Here is a 21,499-nt window from a genome sequence, read left to right on the forward strand (position 1 = left end):
TCTCACAGAGTTTACAGTAAGCCTCACTCATATTTCCGTTTGTATTAAAACCCAATCATTGAATCCGGTCTACTATTATTCAGGTCTTTCATCAGTGACACGACACATGCTCCTGCGACATTTGCTCTGGTCTTTATATCTCAGAGGGCATAGGGTTAGAGGTAGGATTGTGAAAGAGCTTTTGGCTCAGAGTACTGTATAAGATTAAGGGTTTATTTACTTTTGGAGGTTAGATTTATGTTTTACTTAACCTGCAGATTTTCCATCAGTGTAATTGTTGTCAGAGCAAATATCATGGAACCCTTACATCAGGGGCCTGTTTCATAAAGGACTTGCAACCTGCAATTACCATGGTATTCTTGATTTTGATTGGCTGCTGCCATGGTAGTTGCCATAATGGCAAAGTTACAACAGTTGTAACTCTTTATCAAACAGGCCCCTGGTCTACTTTAATCAGGTGGGGTCATACATAAAGCCTTAAGGAATAAAATAATTCAGTAGTCATAACCATTTAATAATTGTTCCTTTGAAGTTGTTCCTACCTTCTGCAAGTCTTTATAAAGCTCTGGGTATTTGATGGCTGTTTCTGGTGTTACATCTTTGTCTATTACTAACAGGAAAACAGGGAACATTGTGTATGCTGTTACATACCTGAGGGTGAAAACAAACAAATAATAATAATCCAATTGAATAAGACACTTACAGAACATCATTAACCAGTCATCGGATACCATTAACTTTGCCGGCTTTAAATGAATGTCCATTCTCTTTCTCAGGAGTATTCTAACCAGTTGTCAGGCAAGACACTCACGCTGCACATTCTCAACTCCTTGGAAGTATTCTAGCCAGTTATCATGCAAGACACTCATGCTGCACATTCTCCACTCCTTGGGAGTATTCTTGCCAGTTATCATGCAAGACACTCACACTGTACATTCTCCACTCCTTGGGAGTATTCTAACCAGTTATCATGCAAGACACTCATGCTGCACATTCTCCACTCCTTGGGAGTATTCTAACCAGTTGTCATACAAGACACTCACGCTGCACACTCTCCACTCCTTGGGAGTATTCTAACCAGTTGATGTATAAGGCGCTCACAATGCATGTTGTTCTATACTCTTGGGGCGTGTTCCAGCCACTCACTGAGTAGGGTGCAGTGGGAGTCAGAACCACTATACCAAACTTAATAGTTTTAATTGCCAATATTGGCAATAACATTGGCAAAACGAACAATATGAGCAATATGAACAACTCTCAGAACAATAGGCAATGGTCAACCAAGAGCTCATAGTTTATAATCAATGAATGCTTAAGCACATATAACTGATTGAAATTTTCTGCAACAAGTGTGAATGAATGACTCAATTAAGTACTGGGTATATGATTAAAGCAATTCTGGAGGCCATGTCTTACCCTACAGAAAGCACGCCCTGGTAGAGAGCTACAGAGGAGAAGTAGAAGAGCGATGAGAAGACGACCTGCATGGTAGAGATGATCAACCCACGATGCATCACAAAGTGACTCAAAGAGGCGGAGCTCTTATAGTTGTTACGACCATGGACCATGAGGAGTCGTCCTAGGTAACGGAACTGAGTCAGAGAAAAGTCAGCGGCCAGCGAGGCTTGCTTTCCCTCCTAGTATGAGATAGAGTCAGGGGAAAATTATGATATCAAAAAACTCTCTAAGTAAAAGGAAGAGTATAAAGAGAATGACAAATAAGAAGAAAAAAAATGACGCGTTTTAATCTATCCATAAAAACTCCTTCCTTTTTACGCTCTGTGAAATTGACAGCATATCTTCAAATTGTCTCTCAAAGCTCATTTATTTCAGCAGATGTGTAGTAATTTGCTTAACTCTTTGTGCATTAACTCGTAAACATTCAGTGTGATGCATTATTTTAGAAGTGAACCTTTCTATAGGGTAGAATTCCCTCTTTTATTATAACAAGCTTTATGAAAAGGGTCCCTCTATCAGTCAGACTGCAGGTCCCAAGAAAGTGGCTTCTTTCATCCAAGTGATATTCATGACTTGAGTTGTTTTGCATATTTAATGAGCTTGATGCGGACCAAAACACCTCTTTTCATTCGGTCATTGCTGCTCTAATTGTGCATCGAATTTCATGAATTTGGTACCATTGTAAAGAAGAAGAATCATTCTTTCAGGTCATGTGTTTGGATTTATTCAAAGATTTTGTAATATAGGTTAAAATTTGGATCTAAAATATGCTACAAAATATATATTTTCACCTGAAAAAAGCTGCTATTTTCACACTTTATTTATGTTTGAGCCCAAATGATTTTTATATCATGATAAAGCTGAATATGTATGCTTTGAAATGATATAGGTTTCAAAATAAGAATTGGTTTAATCGGGTCAAGATCACACTTTCATTTGCCAAGTACATAAAGCAGTTTGAAAACAAGAATACTGCACTCTGATTGGTCAAAGAGACCACCCAGTGGCAAATTCCAACGGTTCCAGTGCCTGGGTTTGTGGGAAGGTCACACTTCCCATGTGGTAATCTCCTCAAATACCCCACACCTGTTGTTCTGTGAACCTTATCCAGCCAATCAGGACTCTGGATTTCATGCAAGTACAAAATTTCAGAAATCTCGTCTTGTACCTTGGTGGGAAAAGTGTGATCTTGACCCGATTAAAAGGTGCTGCATATCAAAAGTGGCATTGTGAGAAAGTACAGAAGTTCAGCTTTATGGTGATATAGATATCATTGAGGCTCAAAATAAAAAGTTTTGCACAATTTGCAAAAGAAAACAGAGGAAGAAAATTCAGTTTTGAGGCACACTTTCAGGCCAGAAATTTACTTATTTAACAAAATATTGTATACAAAATAAATGACCAATATGAAAGAGTAACTTTTATTCTATCTGATGGTGCAATAATATTTTATTTAACTTGAGGTTAAAACAGGTAAATTCTTAGAGAAAGAAAATCTCACGAATCACGAGATTTTGCAAGGAGGAGGATTCAGCCACGAGATGATTTGGATGAATCTGGCCTTTTTGCTCATTAGCATAGGGACCTGCAGTCTGACTGCTATTTCCTGAGTTAACAGACTGCAAGAGAACCAAGAAGGAAACGTTATCTCTTGTACAAAGGCTGGCAGTTATCATACTTTGTTTTTGTTACTGATTGTGATAATACATTAATTTAAGAGTTGGAACACACTGTTTGTAAGTGATACGCTGGTCTGTGAATGTTATGGGGCCCATTTAAAAAGATTCACATTTACGGTATCTTTGCCATTTAAAGAAGTTAGAAGATAAAGGCGATGGAGATGCATACCCACTAACCCCTTTCAAAGTGACAAAACTAGATGATGATTGTATCTGTAAATACCAAGATATCCTTAATAGCTCTTGGCTGCTGAGCCTTGTTATCATCCTAGTTGGCATTTTACCGGGCAAAGGGTAACACAGTTGTATCTGTTTATGAAATGGACCCTGGTATCAAACAATGTGGAATTACTTACCTTTCCAATTAGACCAACCCCAGCATTGGCTGCTTGAATCATGCTGACATCGTTTCCTCCATCACCTAAGAAAAAAAGAAGAAAAAACTTATGAAAAGTAATTGTTTCCTTACATTTATGTAAAGAATACATATTCAATGATTACACCTCCTTATTCAAAATAACCAAGTTCTTCTTCTTCATCATCATCATCATCATCAATATCATCATCACCACCATCAACATCCTTATCACCATTTCAACTACTTCCATGATCATCACCACCATCACCATCATCATCATTATCATCATTATCATCATCGTCATCATCGTCATCATCGTCATGATCATCATCATCCGTCATCATCGTCGTCATCATCATCACCATCATCATCGTCATCATCGGCATCATCGGCATCATCATCATCACCCTTATCATCCTCCTCCTCCTCATCATCATATCATCATCATCGTCATCACCAAATTCTTTGTTTCCATCAGTTCATCCCCATTCATCTTACCTATTGCACATGTTCTCTTCCCTGTATGCGTTTTAAGAAGGTTGACTATGTCAGCTTTCTGGGTTGGTGAGCATCTACACACTACAACTGCTGGGCACTGGCAAGCTAGCTCAATGAATTCATGTTCATAGAACTTGAGACAAACCTATGTCAATTAAAAGAAATATACATGTAGATGACAAATATGAAAGTTCAGAGAATCAAAATCATTTTTGCTTTCTAAGTTCGGTAAAATGCTAGGAATAGTAAAATAATAATTCTGCTTTGCTTCAAGCCTTGTGGTCAGAGTAAAGTCCAAATCAGCTTCAAGTCACAGCCGATGATGGCGTCATCACAATATGGTATTAAATTTGATTTTATTTCTAAAGGGAGACTTGAAATGGTCATGAAGTTCAATTTCATTTTGAATATTTCAAACCACTCTTTGGAACTTTGATTATTAAAATTTCATACATTGTTATGTTGATATACTATTATAACTATTATTTGTATGAGATCAAGTAGTGTGCTCAGCATTTTAGGATTAACGATGAAAAGACGCTTGTAACATTCCTGCAGGGGAAAAACATAGCTCTGTCTTTCAGTAAAAAGTCTACTCCTGTATACATCAATCGAATATAGCATTCCTGATATATCACCATAAATCTAGCTCTGACTTACATCTAATGACTCCCCCATGATAACAAGGGCACAATCACTCTTTCTTCTGAAGGAGTTTAGCTCTGAATGGGCTTCTGAACGGTTGCTGACTTTCTTGAAGACAAACAGAGCTTGTCTTGTTGACACCAGCTTAGCACTCTTGGCTATACAGCAGGCCGTCTCTAGCTTGTCTCCCGTTAACATCCAAATCTGGTGAAAAACATGGAAAAATTATCATTATATCAAATGCATTATTGTAGTTTATCCTTTACTCGGGCGCAACACAAAAACTCAAGGTCTCTATATTCTCTGTCTCCTTTGAGTGGCCTTGATGAACACGTTTTATTTGCCAAAGTCATCTCACCTGTGCCCCTTCTTACAAACAGTAGTAAAAAAATTCCTATCTCTTGACTACACAAATTCAAATCAAGCATAATTTGAGTTTTTTAATTCAACAAAATTGACATAGATCTAAAATTCCTATCTTTTAAATTCACAAACTTCAATTGACTGCAAGTTGAGTTTGATTTTATTCAATATAAAATCTTTGTAAGATGGGACCCAGACATCAGTATTCCTCAGGATCTTTAGCGTTGGCTAACACCTTGCTGTATTTCATCCATAACCCCTACATGAAAGTCCATATTTTATTGTTAAAAATGAAATCTGAAATAGAGATACTCCAAAAATTGATCGTGTGGGCCCGGCAGCCACTGTGCAGCGCCAAATCGGTGTATGTTTATCCCTTAAATTGTTGAATGCCAAACAGGGTAGCAGCAACTCACAACTTTGAACATCTTTTTGGTCTGATGCGTCCAGGGTTTGAACTCCTGACCTACCGGTTATGAGATGGACGCTCTACCAACAGAACACACACGGAGAAGCTCATTTTCTCTATACAAATTCTGTCTCTCCTGGGTGGTTTTAATAGACAGGTTCAATAGGTGATATAGGTGATAGTCATATCATATCTTACCTTAATACCAGCATTCCTAAGCATCTCTAGCGTTGGGCGAACATCTTGTTGTAATTTATCTTCCACACCTGTAAGACACAGGAGCTCAAGGTCTCTCTCTATACTCTCCACTACTGCCGCTACCTTCGATGCTCTCTCCGTTACACTCAGCTTGGCCTGGGTGTATCGATTCTGAACAAGAGAGAAAAATGATTTTGTAAGATGTTTAGGCGCAGATTTGAGAGATGTTAGATTTTGTTTCCAACCCATTAAAGTACATGATCTGCTTATTGAGTATTACTAATAATAGTTGTATTTATATAGCGCTTAATACTTTGTGTTTCAATAAAGCACTTTACATGGTAATTCTTATTACCCAGTCAATAGATCCTTGCATGCCTGCACATATGCACTTCACTCCCTGTGGAGCATTCCAACAAGATTTTTCATGACTCAATTGCTTTAAAAGAAATACCTTTTTATTTTAGGGGGCTACTTTTTGCAAACCACTGCATAAATCTGCATCATTGGATAAGCTATATATTGCAATGAACTGGGATTTTCCAGGGCTATTTTCCAGGGCTCCCAATTCAAATTTCTAGAGCTATTTTGAGCATTTTGAGGGCAAAACAGCCCCTGGCCCCCATGTAATTTTTTTTCTGCAGCAATCACAATAGAAAATATCAAATAAAAAAACAGAACTTGATACATCTCCATCTGCATCTCACATTCATCAAACATCTCAGACCCTACTCTAATCAGGTTAAAATGTTTTGTATACAAGAGCACAGCTGCAAGAGTCTATTATCTTTCATGTAGCTTTAATCAGAACACACCTGACAACTTCACGTTTTACAATTAGGGAAATCATGATTCATGACAAATATTAATTCGACGTTTTATACATCATAGAACACTTTCAAATAGATGAATCTTAAGTATAATGAATGCAGGGTGTTACCTCAAAATCTGCATACTGTTCTTCTGTAAGGACCCTCTTTCCAACAACAAGAGTTCTCAATCCTTCCCTTGCCATGTTACCACTCTGTAAAATAATCAGCAAAATCAATATTTACAACAATACTACAAACATAAATGACAAAAATCACCATACATTAACCTAGGTTAAATTAAACTAAATTCATCACGTTTACAAGGACTTCAGAAGGGTAAGATGAAAGCATGCCCCTGTGACCTTAAACCTTGACCTTTAGACCTCAAAATCGAAAGGCTTCCTGGGATCCATGCTAGTACCATACACACCAAATCATATGAGCCTAGGTTAAGCCTGAAGTTTTTGTGTTTACAAGGAAAAGTTAATGGATGTACAGACACCGAGAGTGATACCTATCGCCCTGGCATATAAAATATGGTATCATATATATATTATCTCTATGAATGGAAAGGTAGAAAGAGCTAAGACAAAAAAAAGAATACAAAATAGAGGCAGTTGCAATCATCATGTATGTAACAAATATTGAGAAAGTAAGTGGAAAAGAGATTCACTCACCTCTTCTTCCAGCCAGTCATTGTATTGCACTATGGAGCTCATCACCGTGTCAGCTCCTTTCATGAAGAATATGATCTGACCAGATTTCTCCTCCTACATTGGAAATATAATAAGAAGATACCAGTAAGTATAATTTGAAATTGTACTGGATGTGAGGATGAAGAAATGAATAGGGAAAAATACAGGGCAATCTTCAATAGAAAATTTGATGTTTTGAGATTATTTAGATAGTAAAAGGTAATGATAAAAAAAATAAAGTGCACAAGCAGGTGAGGTAAAGAAAATGTGACCGGATTTCTCCTCCTACATTGGAAATATAATAAGAAGATACCGGTAAGTATAATTTGAAATTGTACTGGATGTGAGGATGAAGAAATGAATAGGGAAAAATACAGGGCAATCTTCAATAGGAAATTTGATGTTTTGAGATTATTTAGATAGTAAAAGGAAGTGATAAAAAAAAGTGCACAAGCAGGTGAGGTAAAGAAAATGTGAAGGGAAATTGAGAGACAGAGGGAGACAGAGACACAGAAAGAGAGAGAGAGAAAGGCAAAGATAAACTGGGTGAGGGAGTGCATGGGATTAACTAGGAAAGGGGTACGTTTCATAAAACTTAATAAAAATTTTGCAGTAACAGTTTAAAGCTATTGAAATGATCTGATTTGATTGGCCGAAAGTCAACTTGTTATAGAAATTGTGCATTTGCTGTTACAACAAATATTTATGAAACTGGACCAGGGAAAAGAAAAGTAAAAGAAGTCACCATGAGATATTGACCTTCAATGTCTGGAACAAATGATTCATAACTTACCTTGACGATGATCCCCATTCTCTTGGTCTCTGAGGTGAAAGGAAAGATCTGAAGGATGGTATACTCATCTAAATCTCCTGTAGGGTTCCGAAGGAGCATGGAGTTGAGGTCTCGTCTCACAAGGGTTAGGTTCACAGTTTCTGTCCAGGTTACCAAAGCAACCTATTGATAATCAAACAAATTATTCTAGTTGGTAATTTCTTGGGTTTTCATCATCCTCACCATCATCAGTAGCACTACCACCATTATCATCATCAATGACATCACCATCATCATCATCATCATCATAGTAGCACCATCATTATAATCATCATCATCATCAATGATATCATTATCATCATCATCAGTAGTACGATCATCATTGGTAACATCAACATCATCATCAGTGGCACCATTATTACAATCATCATCATTACATTATCATCATCACCATCATCATCAGTAGTACCATCATTAGTCACATGATCACAGCATTATCATCATCATGCCATCATCATCGCCATCATCGATATCATCACCAACGCCATCATTGCCATCATCATTGTCAAATACCTATCTTCAGACTGACTGACAGTTAATAATTATTTTCCTTGGGGCAAACTAAAACTACTCTTGATTTCCTGTCTATCCTCTGATAAATAGTTCACACATATTTTCTCACAGTCTGTTCTATTTATTCATTTATCAACTTCAGATAACCTAACAGTATACAAATAGCAATGGTGTGAGATTTCGCATGAGGTGCAAGGGAGATGCTCTATTCAACAAGACGTTAGCCGAGTTGAACAGAGTGTTTCTTTCTTTCACCGAATGCAAAATCTCGCACCATTGCACGAATAAGAATATTCACTATTTGTGTTGTACAACGGCTCCGAATCTAGCGAAAATATGAAAAAACAAGAGTTATATTTCCCTCCAGTAATCTATGAAAAGGGAGTAAAAATATTGAAAGCGAAAAGCAAAATCCCACAAGCCGGGCCCACAAGCGCACATAATGGTTTTGGACAGCATTGCACATTTAGCCAGCGGGCTGTACGCGCATTGTCACCTTATTCAATGAAATCGTATTGTGACGTCACCTTATAAAGCCGTGCAATTGTACATTTTGGATGGTACGTCTTGTGTGCAAGTACTAATGTGTGACATTCTGCCTCCTATTTGATCGCGTAGAAGCTAAGTAGGGGTTGTACAACAATAAACAGCAATCACCAAGATGTACCTCATCAGGGCTTGATGCTTGATAGACAATTCGAGCCTCCTGGTCTCCATCGTTGATCACCAACCTTTCAGCATCCTCTTCCTCAACCGGTGTCACATTATGACACAACGCCAGCGCCCTAACCGACTCAAACACCCTGGTGACGACGGTCCGCCTGACCGTTGATTTGCGTGCGGGTGTGGTCTTTGACGATCCTGCATGGTTACTCTGAGAGTACGCAGAGAGTAGGTGTGTCTTGATATCATCAAGACTGTCGTTACCAAAGGATACCGTACCTAGATGCAATTTCTTGAAGACCTATACGAAGGGGAAAAAAAAACATTACTACATTCATCTCACAGTGTAACTTGTTACAAGGTGAGATGAAAGTTTGTACATCCAACGTCCTATTTGTAGGAATCCTCTCGAGTGATTATGCTATCAAATTATCATGGCTTTAGCAGTTCATGGAAGGAATTCAAAATGAAAAAAAATGCAGACGGCAGACAAATATGTGGATTATTTTATGGAATTGCCAAAATCTCCTCTCCCTCACTAAGAGTTGACCTCTCTCTCACTAAAAGGTGATATTTTTGATATTGAAGCAACCGTTCATTGATTTCAAGGGTGGCCAATTGTCATCTTTTAAACTAATATATTAATTCAAAAGAGCAAGTATTGTCCAATGCTGCAAAGAAAATATAATCTCAATCATTGCACTTTGTCAGGAAGGATTCCGGCAATCTCACCATCTCATTCTGTGTGAGTGTTCCAGTCTTATCAGACAGAAGGTATGTGATCCGCCCCAGCTCTTCAGGAATGGTCGTTGATCTAACTACGGTACCAGGAATGTCAGAATCCCTCATGATGACAAAGGAGTAGACGATCTTCGCCATGTCAAGGTTTACTCGTAAACTGTTCAACAGAAAAAGAAAAAAGAGAGCTTTCACCCTTGCCTCAAAATTTCAATTCTAATACCATGCTTGCATAACTAACATACATATTATCTACAATGTCACAAGGCAGAAAATAATTTTATTTTACTAAATCTGGTGTTCGCCTCTGTGTCTCCCGTACTAACAGAGTACGTTTTAGGCAGTCTTTTGTCCCCAATTCTCAACATGTGTTTAATAGTACAGTCGTCAGATAGAATGAGGAATTGCACTTAGCTTACTGTGAACCCCGCCCCCTTTTAATACTCACTTTTAATTTACCGTCTCGCAATACTCGTTTTTTTTTTTTTTTTTTTTGTTATGTGACTACTTAAATTCTTATCAGGTATTAAACTGCAAGTTCTAGAACACAAGTGCACATGTGACACAATATGGGGGGATGGGTGAAGTGATGAATTTACAAGAATTCCACTGTGCTTATGATAATTTATAAACCGTCCAATAGTGCATTAGGGAATGAAAGAAAAAGTATATGTATATTGCTCAACAAATAGATTAACTTTTACTCTACAGATAAAAAGAATTTTACTCTACAATAATTCACTAATTGTGCAATAGTGTGAACAGAACAAAGAACAATATCAAAAGGTAAAACACATTTTTACGCTCTATGCACCAGACTATCCTTTAACATGAATCATTCTTAACCTTGGGCTATCTATCTACTAAGGTAATTGCATTTGCTAATTTTCAGTTCACTAATATCTTCATGCTATCTTTCAGTCAGACATGTTTGCTCTGAACTACATATATATCCATTTCTGAGAGCCCTCCCTGCAGTGGATAGATCTAGCCCACTTTTGCAAAACTACATTAAACAGTAAACCTGGTAAAAGACAGTCCAGTGTTACTGATGAGGATAAGACTTCCTCTATCCCTACTAATAGTATAGGACTGTGAATACATTTTTCTCTACTTTACCTGAGAGGAATAATAGAAGAAAATAAAAGCACATATCTGATGAAGTATCTCAGCCATGGACCTTGGAATCCCTGTGGAAACAGAAAGAAAAAGCAAACAAATGCCATGAAGTTCATGAATTAATTTTTAATATATAATGACAATATGCATTTGCAAAGCACAGCTTTCTATTGCAATGCAAAAGCCATCAGTATACATTATACACACATGTACTTCACGAATCACTGAATTCTTATTTAGATTATGATTTCTCTAATTGCGTATAACACATGATATTCAAGGAGTTTGTCTTCACTGAATGATATTGATCATACATTGTTTATACTGAATTGGTTCTAGAATCTCAAGAAACATTGCATATACTTAGAGATATTGTTCTGAAGGATTTTAAAAGCACTATATCTATATAAAAAGCTATAAAAGAAGATACTTAAATGATTAATTACTCTGAAGAGAAAAAAAAGCAGGAAACGGAAGATGCAATACCTTCAAGATGATCATGGTGACGGCCAGTGCCAAGGTCAGGAGGAAGAGCACTTTGGTCTGGTTGTTGACCTCAAGGTCAGTGATACCATACTTGACCCTAGGACTGGACGTATTCATGACAGCCCTCGTCTCTGTTCCAGTGTAGATGACAACTCCCAGTGCCCTACCTGTAACAAATATAGAAGACAGAGGATTGCAAATACATGTATTTCAAAATGTGCTTGATTCATTCACTTCCTGAGAAAAGAGAGAAGGGGGCAACACAGATACATGTACACAGAGAGGACACGTCCTGCCAAGATTGTCCAAAGTAAGCCTGCATTATTCGGGAAAGGCCCATGCATGCATACTGATAATAGGTTCAATCTAAATTCAATCATGGACAGAAGCAGGAAAACTAGCCCTTACTCAGGGAATTAATATTTTTCCTTTGATGACAAAGACTGCAAATATCACTATTTCATAATGCAATTAAATTCAATCATAATTACCTCATGACTACTTTTCAACCCCCCCCCCTTGAAAAATACAATGAAGAAATAAATTTCATTTTGAGAGTGCCTGCCTTTTCATAATAACAAAGAGCAATATTCTAAATGTTTATTTTCGGTTGAATCCCAAATAGTGCTGAAGACAAGTGTTTAAAAATCTTGATTGAGGATTACTACGTACTCACCCCTCTTTCACCCCTCTCAAAGCAATTACTCATATTTTGGTTTCAGATTTGAAAAGTATCATCATTTCATCAGGGATATAAATTCTTATGCTATAATTTCTCAACTTTGCTTTAGAGTGGTATCTTCAAAATGATCATAATATAATTTCCTTTTATTATCATTACCATCATCATCATCACTACCATCACCATCAATGCCGTCATCGCCAAAATCACTATCATTGTAACATACTTGCCAACTTTAGAAGAAAAAAAAGAGGAATCCGTTTTTCACGCAGAGTAACAAGCGTGTTACATTTTGCACGGGAAGGGTGTGGGGGTACCCCTCCCCCGCCACGGTTAGAAATTATTGGAATTTTAGAACATAAAATGGGGGGTTTCCTTCACTTTTGAAGTGCCTTTTACCTGTCCACAAAGAAGAAAAATATCTTAATTTTGTCCCATTATAATGAAATATGAAAATCAACAGAATTCATTTCATGAAATTGTACCAAATTTTTTCACTTCAAAAATATGTATTTCCATTACAATAATCATGATAATAACTGGATATTTCTCAGAATACTCCTTGTATTTCTAAATAATTTTGGCTTTATTTCACGAAAACAGACTAACAGTCTAAATGCATATGTAACTTACACATGAACTTAGAAGCTAAATTATGCAATTGCAAATGCACCGGTACGGTACTCACTAACCCAGGGAGCTCCGACCCGCGAAGCTAGGGCTAGGTACCGGTACTCAGTCACTGCCCACTGCACCCATGCACTGTCTGTTTAACGATCGGAATCACATTCACAATCCAAACGACGCATTTGCGACGGTATCCAGTTTCCACACACTAAATTTGTAATTTTGGCTTTAAAATTCTATGGAAAACTACCAGTATATCCTTTTTCCATTAATCCATTAATTCCATTGGTTGAGCTGGATCTTACGTTTGCACATGTATGCACTTGCAGCGCGGCAACCCACGGTGCTCTGGCCCGTCGGTAACCCGGCACAGCTAGCCCGAAGCTCCCTGGGTTAGCAGCGAGGTATACTCGCGCTCGCGACGTCGCAGCATGCATTGTATTTGCATGTGTTGTCGCTCTAGCTGTGTTTGCACACGCTTCTGCAATGTGCGCGCCATGTGAGATAGGCAAAGTGAAAAACTACGTACAAGAGTGTGTTCAGTTAGGGAAAAATAATTATTTCTATTTTGGATATCGCGATATCCAGGTGTCCGCAAGCTTCAGATTGGTCTAACCTTCGCTCCAGCCGTTTTTTCAATATTATCAATGTAAAAATTAATGAAAATCGGAATTATGGGGTTGATATTAGTAATGCGGAATTGGCAATAAAAAATCGGAATGATTCCGCCAAAATCGGAATGGTTGGCAAGTATGTTGTAATCATCATCACCATCATCATCAGTATTATCATCATTTTCACCATCGGCATTATCATCATCATTGTTGTCAGCACCGTCATCACCATCACCATCATCATCGTAAAAAACCATCATTATCATTTACCACCATCGCCATTATCATACCACTAAACTCACCTGACGCAACAACGGTGTTAGCCCATAATGTATTCTCAATACCAAGAGCATCTTGTGTTGAAACACCTTCTTCTAACACCGTAAATGTTCCCACAAAACTGTGGATATCTTTCTGAGGCTTCTCTGCATATACATTGCCATTATAGCTCAGCAGATCCTGAGAAAGGATTAAATATGAAATATCATTGAATGAAATGTCAATTCTATCTAGATTCAAAGAGCCCAATTTCTATTAAGCCGAGCAAAAACTCTTTCTTGAGCATGGAATGTGACCATTAGGGATGCCAGTTGGAATTGATCAGAGGGCCTGAAAATCACCTAGAATACAATATTTTGTACACAAAATGCTAAAACTATGGCCTGAAAATACATTGCCAGAGGGCTTTTGCCTGAAAACTGGCATCCCTGGACCATGGACTACTGAGCATTCACACTTTGGGGTCAATGTTTCATTAATATGCAACGTCTAGTGTCATGAATGGTCCTGAGCAAGAGGCCGAATATGCTTTCAACCAGGAACCAGTTGGGTAATTTGGCAAATGCCAGGCTCTTTTGCAGCATAAAAAGGTCTGAAATGAGTCAGGATTGTAATTTCATGATGTAATCCACAAATTAATAGTCTAACTGCATATTCTTCACAAATAATGTCAAACTTGCTCTGATCAGGAACATTTAATAGAAGAGAAATACATTATGTAACTTGAAATTTGAAACTTGGTTTGATAGATTTGATCCTCTTGATGCCAGAGCGATGGTGAGTAGAGCATGTGCCATAGCAATAAAAAAAGAAAAATAAAGAGAGAAGACTTGATTATAGTCACACTTCTTACCTCATCTTTGTTTAACCTTTGACAGCTCGGTACTGCTAGTCTAAGTTTCCAGTCAGTTTCCCCATCCAACTGGTCTGTGCGTATAAAACATGCTCCTGTACAATGCAAATAAATAGTAAATGCATACACATTTCATCGAACCATACGTAATGCAAAGAGATATATTGGTAATTCATTGATACGATTTTATAACAGGAAATCTCACCCTCTTCTTTTTTTTGGCCCCTGCCAAGAATTATTCCATACACATGTATTGGAAAACAGTTATATAAATACAAACAGTTTTTTTTTTAGTTTTAAATGAATCATTGTTTACATGTAGTTTTGAAATTTGAAATGTGTAATCACCTACATGGTTTTATTGAGTCTGTGCATACATGGATTGGAAAGGAAGACCTTCTGGTTATACTTATTTAGATAATCTTTTTCCTTTCCTGGCATCCATGTGACTCTCCTTATCCTATTGTTTGTATATATGTTTGATTATGCCAAATAAGTAATAATAATAATATGTATATTTAAATATTTAATTGTAATTATTACACATATGTGTTCTTAAAATTTTGGTTTTCTGATTCTATGATTTGTAAACAGTCACATTTATCAGTCCTCGGACTGCTTGCGATTCTGTATGCTCTGATACATGCAGTTTTATTGTAACGAAATCCAATTATATATTATTTTGTTAGAAAGTATCGGAGGAACATATGTTTAGATATCTTACCATTTCTTTCTGTTGTTCTCAGTAAAACAAGATCTGCAGGAACTCGTTGGTTCTGTCAAGAAATAATTTTCAAAGTACTTTATTGTAACTGCATGTACTGCAGATAGGAAAAAAATTATCTTATATTATGTACATGTATGTATGTACAGTAAATCATTATGTACTAAAAAAGCTGGTGAAATAGTATGGGTAATTGTACAGTATTATGTCCATGCAGAGAATCTTTGGTTTAATTAAGGATCCTTTCAGTGCTACAGCAGACCTAAATGCTTGGTTTCTCATCCATTCATTGTGTGTCAGGAGCAATCATTGTATGATCACTCCTAATAAAGCATACCCGAGGTGGGAAGAAAGGGCAGAGTGCACCCCTCCCCCCCCCTCTCTCCGACATGATTTTGATGCCCTTATCATTTGCTTGTCAGAACAGAATCAATGGTAAATGTAAGTAACCTCTCACCTCTTATACTTCAAAAAAAAATTATTAACTTTTTTAGGGGGGTCCATTCATAAATGGCTGTCACCTTTCACTTTAAAGAATAATAAAATTTGCCCCTTGTGACAAGATTTCCAGATGTGCCACTGACCTCCTATTTCCCAGTGTTTGGACAAATGAAGGGGTTTGTGCCTGCACACTTGATATCACGTTGGACTTAATACTGGAATACCACCAGATGGTGTCAGGTATCCCTCATGCTTGATCGATGTACTGTACAATACATGGTTGAATGCACAGCCCTATGAGATATAGTGTACAGTATCTCAATCTGCACTGACAGAGATCAGAACTAACCATATCACTGATATCAGGAGATTCTTCTCCTTCCTATACCCCTTGCAGACTGAAGACTCAAGGGAGTACATGTAATTTCACAGTAACTCTACATACTGTAATTGTGTGATTTAACTGTGACATCATACTTGAAACCCAATATATGGTACTAAACATGAACCCAATGTCATAAATGCTCCTTCTTTCTCTTCCTTTTCTTGTTGATGTTGCTCTTCTTCTTGTTTTTTTCTTCCTCCTCCTTCACCTCCTCCTGATCCGTCTTCTCCTTTCTCCTCCTCCTTCAACTTCCCCATCCTTAGTACTTCATCCCAATCTCCTTGATTCCATTCTCATCCTTCTACTCCTTGAGCATTTTTATTTTCTTTTTAAAGTAATTTCTGAATGGCAGGCTCGGGCATCAAAATTTGATATTTAGAGGGCAACCTGACCACATTTTAAGGGTACAGTACATTTCAATTTTTACAGAACAATACAGATATTCAAATAAATTTATAACTTTATTTATCATATTACTTACTTACATGTACTTACAATACATGTACTTATTTACTTACTTATCTGTATAATTATCTATTTACGAATTAAATCTATTTATTTATGCATCATTATTATTTTGGGGAAGGGTGTTAGAAAGGGCACAAAATATCCATTGAAAATGAAAGGGGCATTAAAAACAAGGCCATTGTATCTGTGGCCATTATATCAGTGGCCTACATAATTACATTTTAACTTTAGTCCTGAGCACTTTAAAAACATCATCTCCATTCAACGAATGAGAATTTGGTGAATGCTTTGGGTCAAAGTGAATCACTAGAGAATGTAGAGTATAGGCCATTATGTAATACATACAGTACAGACAGCAAATGCTATAAAACTTTATATTCTACGTTTGTACAATATACATGTTATAATATAAATGCACCTTTTCATTCTTTGGAATTGTTTATTTCCTATTGCATACTGTAGTTTGAAAACTTACAGCATTGCCCAAATTATAGCAATAACAATATCCATGCTTTAAACTGATGGTAAAAGTTTATAGTTTCATAAACTTTCATGGACAGCATTATGTAATGGAATTTATAAGACAGGAGCATGGGTCACTTAAAGAAAAGTAGGCTACATATGTAAGAAAGACACCATATCTCTACATTAGGCCTGGCAATAGTTACAAGTAGTTCAAATACATGTAATATCAAACTTGCTGGTATCTTAGTTTCCAAAATATAGGGGTCTACTTTATGTTGTATATACATGTATGTGTACATGAATACACATGTATATTAAGCATTCTACATGTATGAAGTTCAAGAAGGGTATGAAATTTTCATAATTTCATGATTAAAACTGTATCTGCCTCTTCCTCCTAACCCCCCCCCCCCCCATACTGCTCTCATTTGCTTTCTTATGCTGTCTTCCCTCCTTCTATTATCCTTCTTCTCCAAACCTTATTACTAAGTTTCTCTTTTATTTCTTGCTCTCTTTCTCTCTATATACATGTATAATTCTCTATCAATATCATTCTGCCCCTTTCTCTGCCAGACACATTCATCATATTTGCATTAAAGATACCAGTTGTGGTAACAAACTTCTGAAAATGAGTTTGAATAGAATCTAATGAAATTACCACCTAAGTGTTTGTACTAAGTATTAAATAAAAAAATATGTGCCAAATAGCTCTGGAAGAAAATGCATAATTGCTAAGAAATTAGCAAAATAAGCACGGAATTCCATCAAATGTTGGGCATTTTTTCAAGCAATATTTTTCTATGTTTAGTGATCATCAGGATTATCAATGAATTTTTAGCTACAATTTCATGATTTTACAAAGATAAGTTTAAATTAATGTACAAGATCTATATGTATGATAATATAGACAATTACATGTAGCTTTGATTTATTACTTTCTCATGAAATCATTATTTGCTGTGCTTTTTTTCACCTTAAATATCAAGGATGAATCACTCTCACCTTTTCTACGACAATAAGATCCGATACCTGTAGCTCTGAGCTTGGTACCTTCACTAATCCTGTTCTAGTCAGTTTGTAATACTGCTGCATGTTCACCTCACGATCTCTTCTGTACCGTCTGAAATCGTCAAGAGCCTCGCGACACATCGTCACAAAGATGACAAAACCCTACGAGGAAAGTCATTGTACCAAATATTTTCAAGCGTTTATTTCATAAAGCTTTTTATTACTTTCTTATTTTATTTCACAACTGATTCTTCACTTTGAAATTAGTACCTTAAACAGTGTTTGAAGTACACTGCTGACCATTTTTGGAAGGAGTGGTAATTACTCTGAACATACAGTAATCCAAATCAAACATACCATGTATTGTAATACATTTACAGTGTAAGATTTGTCAGATTAACATCATGTACACAAACTATGAAAACAGTGAGTGCAAATACATGTACTGCATTTATGAAAGGTTTTTATTCATTGTCATTTATGTTTTTCTGGGGGAGGGGGTGATACAATGAACATGAATCTTCTCCATGTATCTTCAAATAATTTGGAAAATAGTTTTCTGTGCAGGGGCTTTGAGGAATTTTTTTTGCTCTTTTGCATTGTACATGCACACTGTATGAGGGTTTAAATTTCACACAAGTAGTATTCACTCATATCATTATCTACATGTATGATCACATCAGATTAATAGTGCTACAAATGTAAAATGAAAAACCTGGTATATGATCTGCATGTACATGTATGTAGTTCAAAGCAAATTGGATTATACATGTACAAGTAAATCAAATACTCCAATAGCCACAGAATCTGCCACAAATCACTGTGACCTTACAACTGTCTATTATTCTCTTTGGTTACACATACTAATATCATAAAGCTGTGGTGGCTTTAAAATATTAAATATATATTCCAATAACAGATGCAATTAAATACACATAAAATTTGACAATATTCAAATGTCCATATATAATGTAAAAATATTATTAAACAATTTGAAAAACCGGAATACATGTATATTACAAACAAATATAAACATGAAATTTTGTTATTTCAATACATGTATTTTATGAATTACAATTTTGCCATTTTCAATCAAAATAATATTCAACAACCATCACCGGCATTCATATTTTAGTACATGTACATGTACATGTACTAGTTCACTTTTTACAATTTTCTTTTCGATGGAATATACTGAAATGAATATTGAGAACAAAGTGTTGACAGGAAAAATCCATCAGCCAATTACCAAATCAGTCAGAAGGGACATCAATTTTTCTTACCGCTGTCATCACACACTATACAAAAAAATATACCCAATCTAAACTTTTTGTTGGGTACTATACAGAGAGTAGTACAATTTAAATATGACATCTACATGGAGATAATTATCATGGATACACAATGGTAAAGTACTTACCAATGGAGCCCAATAGGTGTAGAGATATCCTATTCTAAGTGACGGTATCAACTGAGATAAAGCCATCAGCAAGAAGTAGAGATTGAGAAACAACTTGAACTGGTAGTACAGGGCCTGAAAGATGAGGAAATACAAGGGAAATAACATTTGGACAAATCATTATATTGTCAAATATATCAATCAATATTCTTCTACTTTTCCTAAAACAAATCAATTGTAAGGGTGAACTTCTACTTTAACCTGCATTTTATGAACCAAGAACTGCTAGATTTTACAAACTACTTTAGGCCTACATTTTACTAAAGCCTTATAAACCTAAAATGAACAATACACAGGGTCATGCGTCATGAGGTCGCCCCCTTTTGCGTTACATGGTGATTTTTGCTTTCGCGACGCACTTTCAACTTTAAAAACATTTATCTGACAAAGTATACACCCTATGATAGCAAAAGTATACATTTTCTGAAAGGAAATTGCACAAGGAATCCAAATCTGCACTCAAAAATAGCATTACATGTAGGTGAAAGGCAACAGTTTTACATGGACTTGAATAGGGAAATTCTGATATTTTTTTTAATCTCATGGTTTTTGTCATAAAATTTTGTGTAGTCCCCCTATGACAAAAATAATGCTATATTATGACAGAACACATTCAGACCTTTCTAACCATATATAATTGTGTAGGGTTCATGTTCAATTAATGATCTGAAAATTGACCCCGACTTTAGCCAAAAAAATCATGCGTTTCAGGAATCGTATACTATATATCAGGTGTTATAATGCTTGCAATACCAACATTTGTTTGGTTTTCTTTGCCTTGTACATCAGAATTTATAAGTTATTAACATTTTAAAAGGAATTGATGGTACATGCAGTTGGGTACATGTAGGTACATAAACAATTCAAAGGAAAAGTAACAATTGAAATGTAAGTTACACAATTTGCTTACCGAGGCTCTTATTACAATGATCTGCCAAGTGATGATGACATGCAAGAGACAATGTCTATAGGTTCAGGAGTAAAGACTGAAACAAGTTTGCAGACCAACATACATAAATTTATATGACTACTGCAGCTTCGTGAAAGAAGTTTCTAAAGTGCAATTGCACACATATCCACATAGTCTGTGTTTGATAGTTTAAAGCCATGGCGGGTTTTGATGAGTTCAAAGCCAAAATATAGTATGCAGTCCTTTGGTATGATAGCATTTGAGGTAGGTTATCCATTTGACCATTTCACACAGACACTTATTGTTTAATAATGTCAGTGTGTGTATTTAGTGAAATGTGTAATAAGACATCAGTGAAGATGTACAAATTTGGTGCTTTTAAGAAAATGATTCTAAACCTTCTAAAATTCGTAACATATTTTCTGGATGTTTGAAGGTCACTGACCTTTGTCAGTTAAAGGGGAATCCAACCCAAATAAAAACTTGTTTTTATAAGGAAAAGAAAAATCAGACAAGTTGAGAGGTGAAAGTTTGAACAATATTGGACAAACAAAAAGAAAGATATGAATTTTTAAAAGTTGTAAATATTGGTAATCACTATACCCATGGAGATTTCAAATTGGCCACATATGGGATGTCATAGTGATGTAAGGCAAGGACTACTCTTCCATGTACTCCAATACATATTATGGCTAAAATGTCATTTTTCCCAAAAGTTTTATTTCAAATTATATTTTTCTTTCATGAGGACATAAAACAATATACTACATTGGTTATATTTAGATTACTGCCCCAGGGGAATGGGTACTTAGGAGAAAACCACAAATCCCTGATAATAAAGTACATGGCCTATGGGAAAGTTGTCCTTGCCCCTTGTCATAATTTACTAGTAATTTAATAGTATCAGTGATCTCAATTTGAAAGCAGCTATAACTTTCTTATTGCTTGTCCAATTTCTTTCAAACTTTCACCATTCTGTTTAATTTATTTTTCTCCTTCCCAACGCAACATTTTATGGCCAAGGCTGGATTCCCCTTTAATCATTTGGATGATTTGCCTTAATACTGAGCAGTATTTTCATCCCCTCAGAATTGTAGGAAGTGTTCTTTTTTTGTAAT

The 21,499-nt window shown here is 36.1% G+C and overlaps 1 protein-coding gene across 1 annotated transcript in view; it reads right to left on the reverse strand.

Moving 5' to 3' along the window:
• Positions 1-21,499, reverse strand: part of LOC121407198 (probable phospholipid-transporting ATPase IIB) — a 35,929-nt gene that overhangs the window by 891 nt on the left and 13,539 nt on the right. The window contains exons 4-21 of the mRNA XM_041598156.1: positions 19,433-19,546; positions 18,007-18,174; positions 15,246-15,297; positions 14,522-14,616; positions 13,692-13,848; positions 11,467-11,633; positions 10,981-11,051; positions 9,856-10,021; positions 9,128-9,424; positions 7,909-8,070; positions 7,098-7,190; positions 6,549-6,632; positions 5,609-5,779; positions 4,654-4,842; positions 3,994-4,138; positions 3,494-3,558; positions 1,417-1,637; positions 543-651 (exon numbers count right to left, since the gene is read on the reverse strand). Coding sequence (XP_041454090.1) covers positions 543-651; positions 1,417-1,637; positions 3,494-3,558; positions 3,994-4,138; positions 4,654-4,842; positions 5,609-5,779; positions 6,549-6,632; positions 7,098-7,190; positions 7,909-8,070; positions 9,128-9,424; positions 9,856-10,021; positions 10,981-11,051; positions 11,467-11,633; positions 13,692-13,848; positions 14,522-14,616; positions 15,246-15,297; positions 18,007-18,174; positions 19,433-19,546 — 2,526 coding nt within the window. The remainder of the gene's footprint in view (positions 1-542; positions 652-1,416; positions 1,638-3,493; positions 3,559-3,993; positions 4,139-4,653; positions 4,843-5,608; positions 5,780-6,548; positions 6,633-7,097; positions 7,191-7,908; positions 8,071-9,127; positions 9,425-9,855; positions 10,022-10,980; positions 11,052-11,466; positions 11,634-13,691; positions 13,849-14,521; positions 14,617-15,245; positions 15,298-18,006; positions 18,175-19,432; positions 19,547-21,499) is intronic.

The sequence above is a fragment of the Lytechinus variegatus genome, chromosome 2, assembly GCF_018143015.1.
Source record: "Lytechinus variegatus isolate NC3 chromosome 2, Lvar_3.0, whole genome shotgun sequence".
Classification (NCBI taxonomy): domain Eukaryota; kingdom Metazoa; phylum Echinodermata; class Echinoidea; order Temnopleuroida; family Toxopneustidae; genus Lytechinus; species Lytechinus variegatus.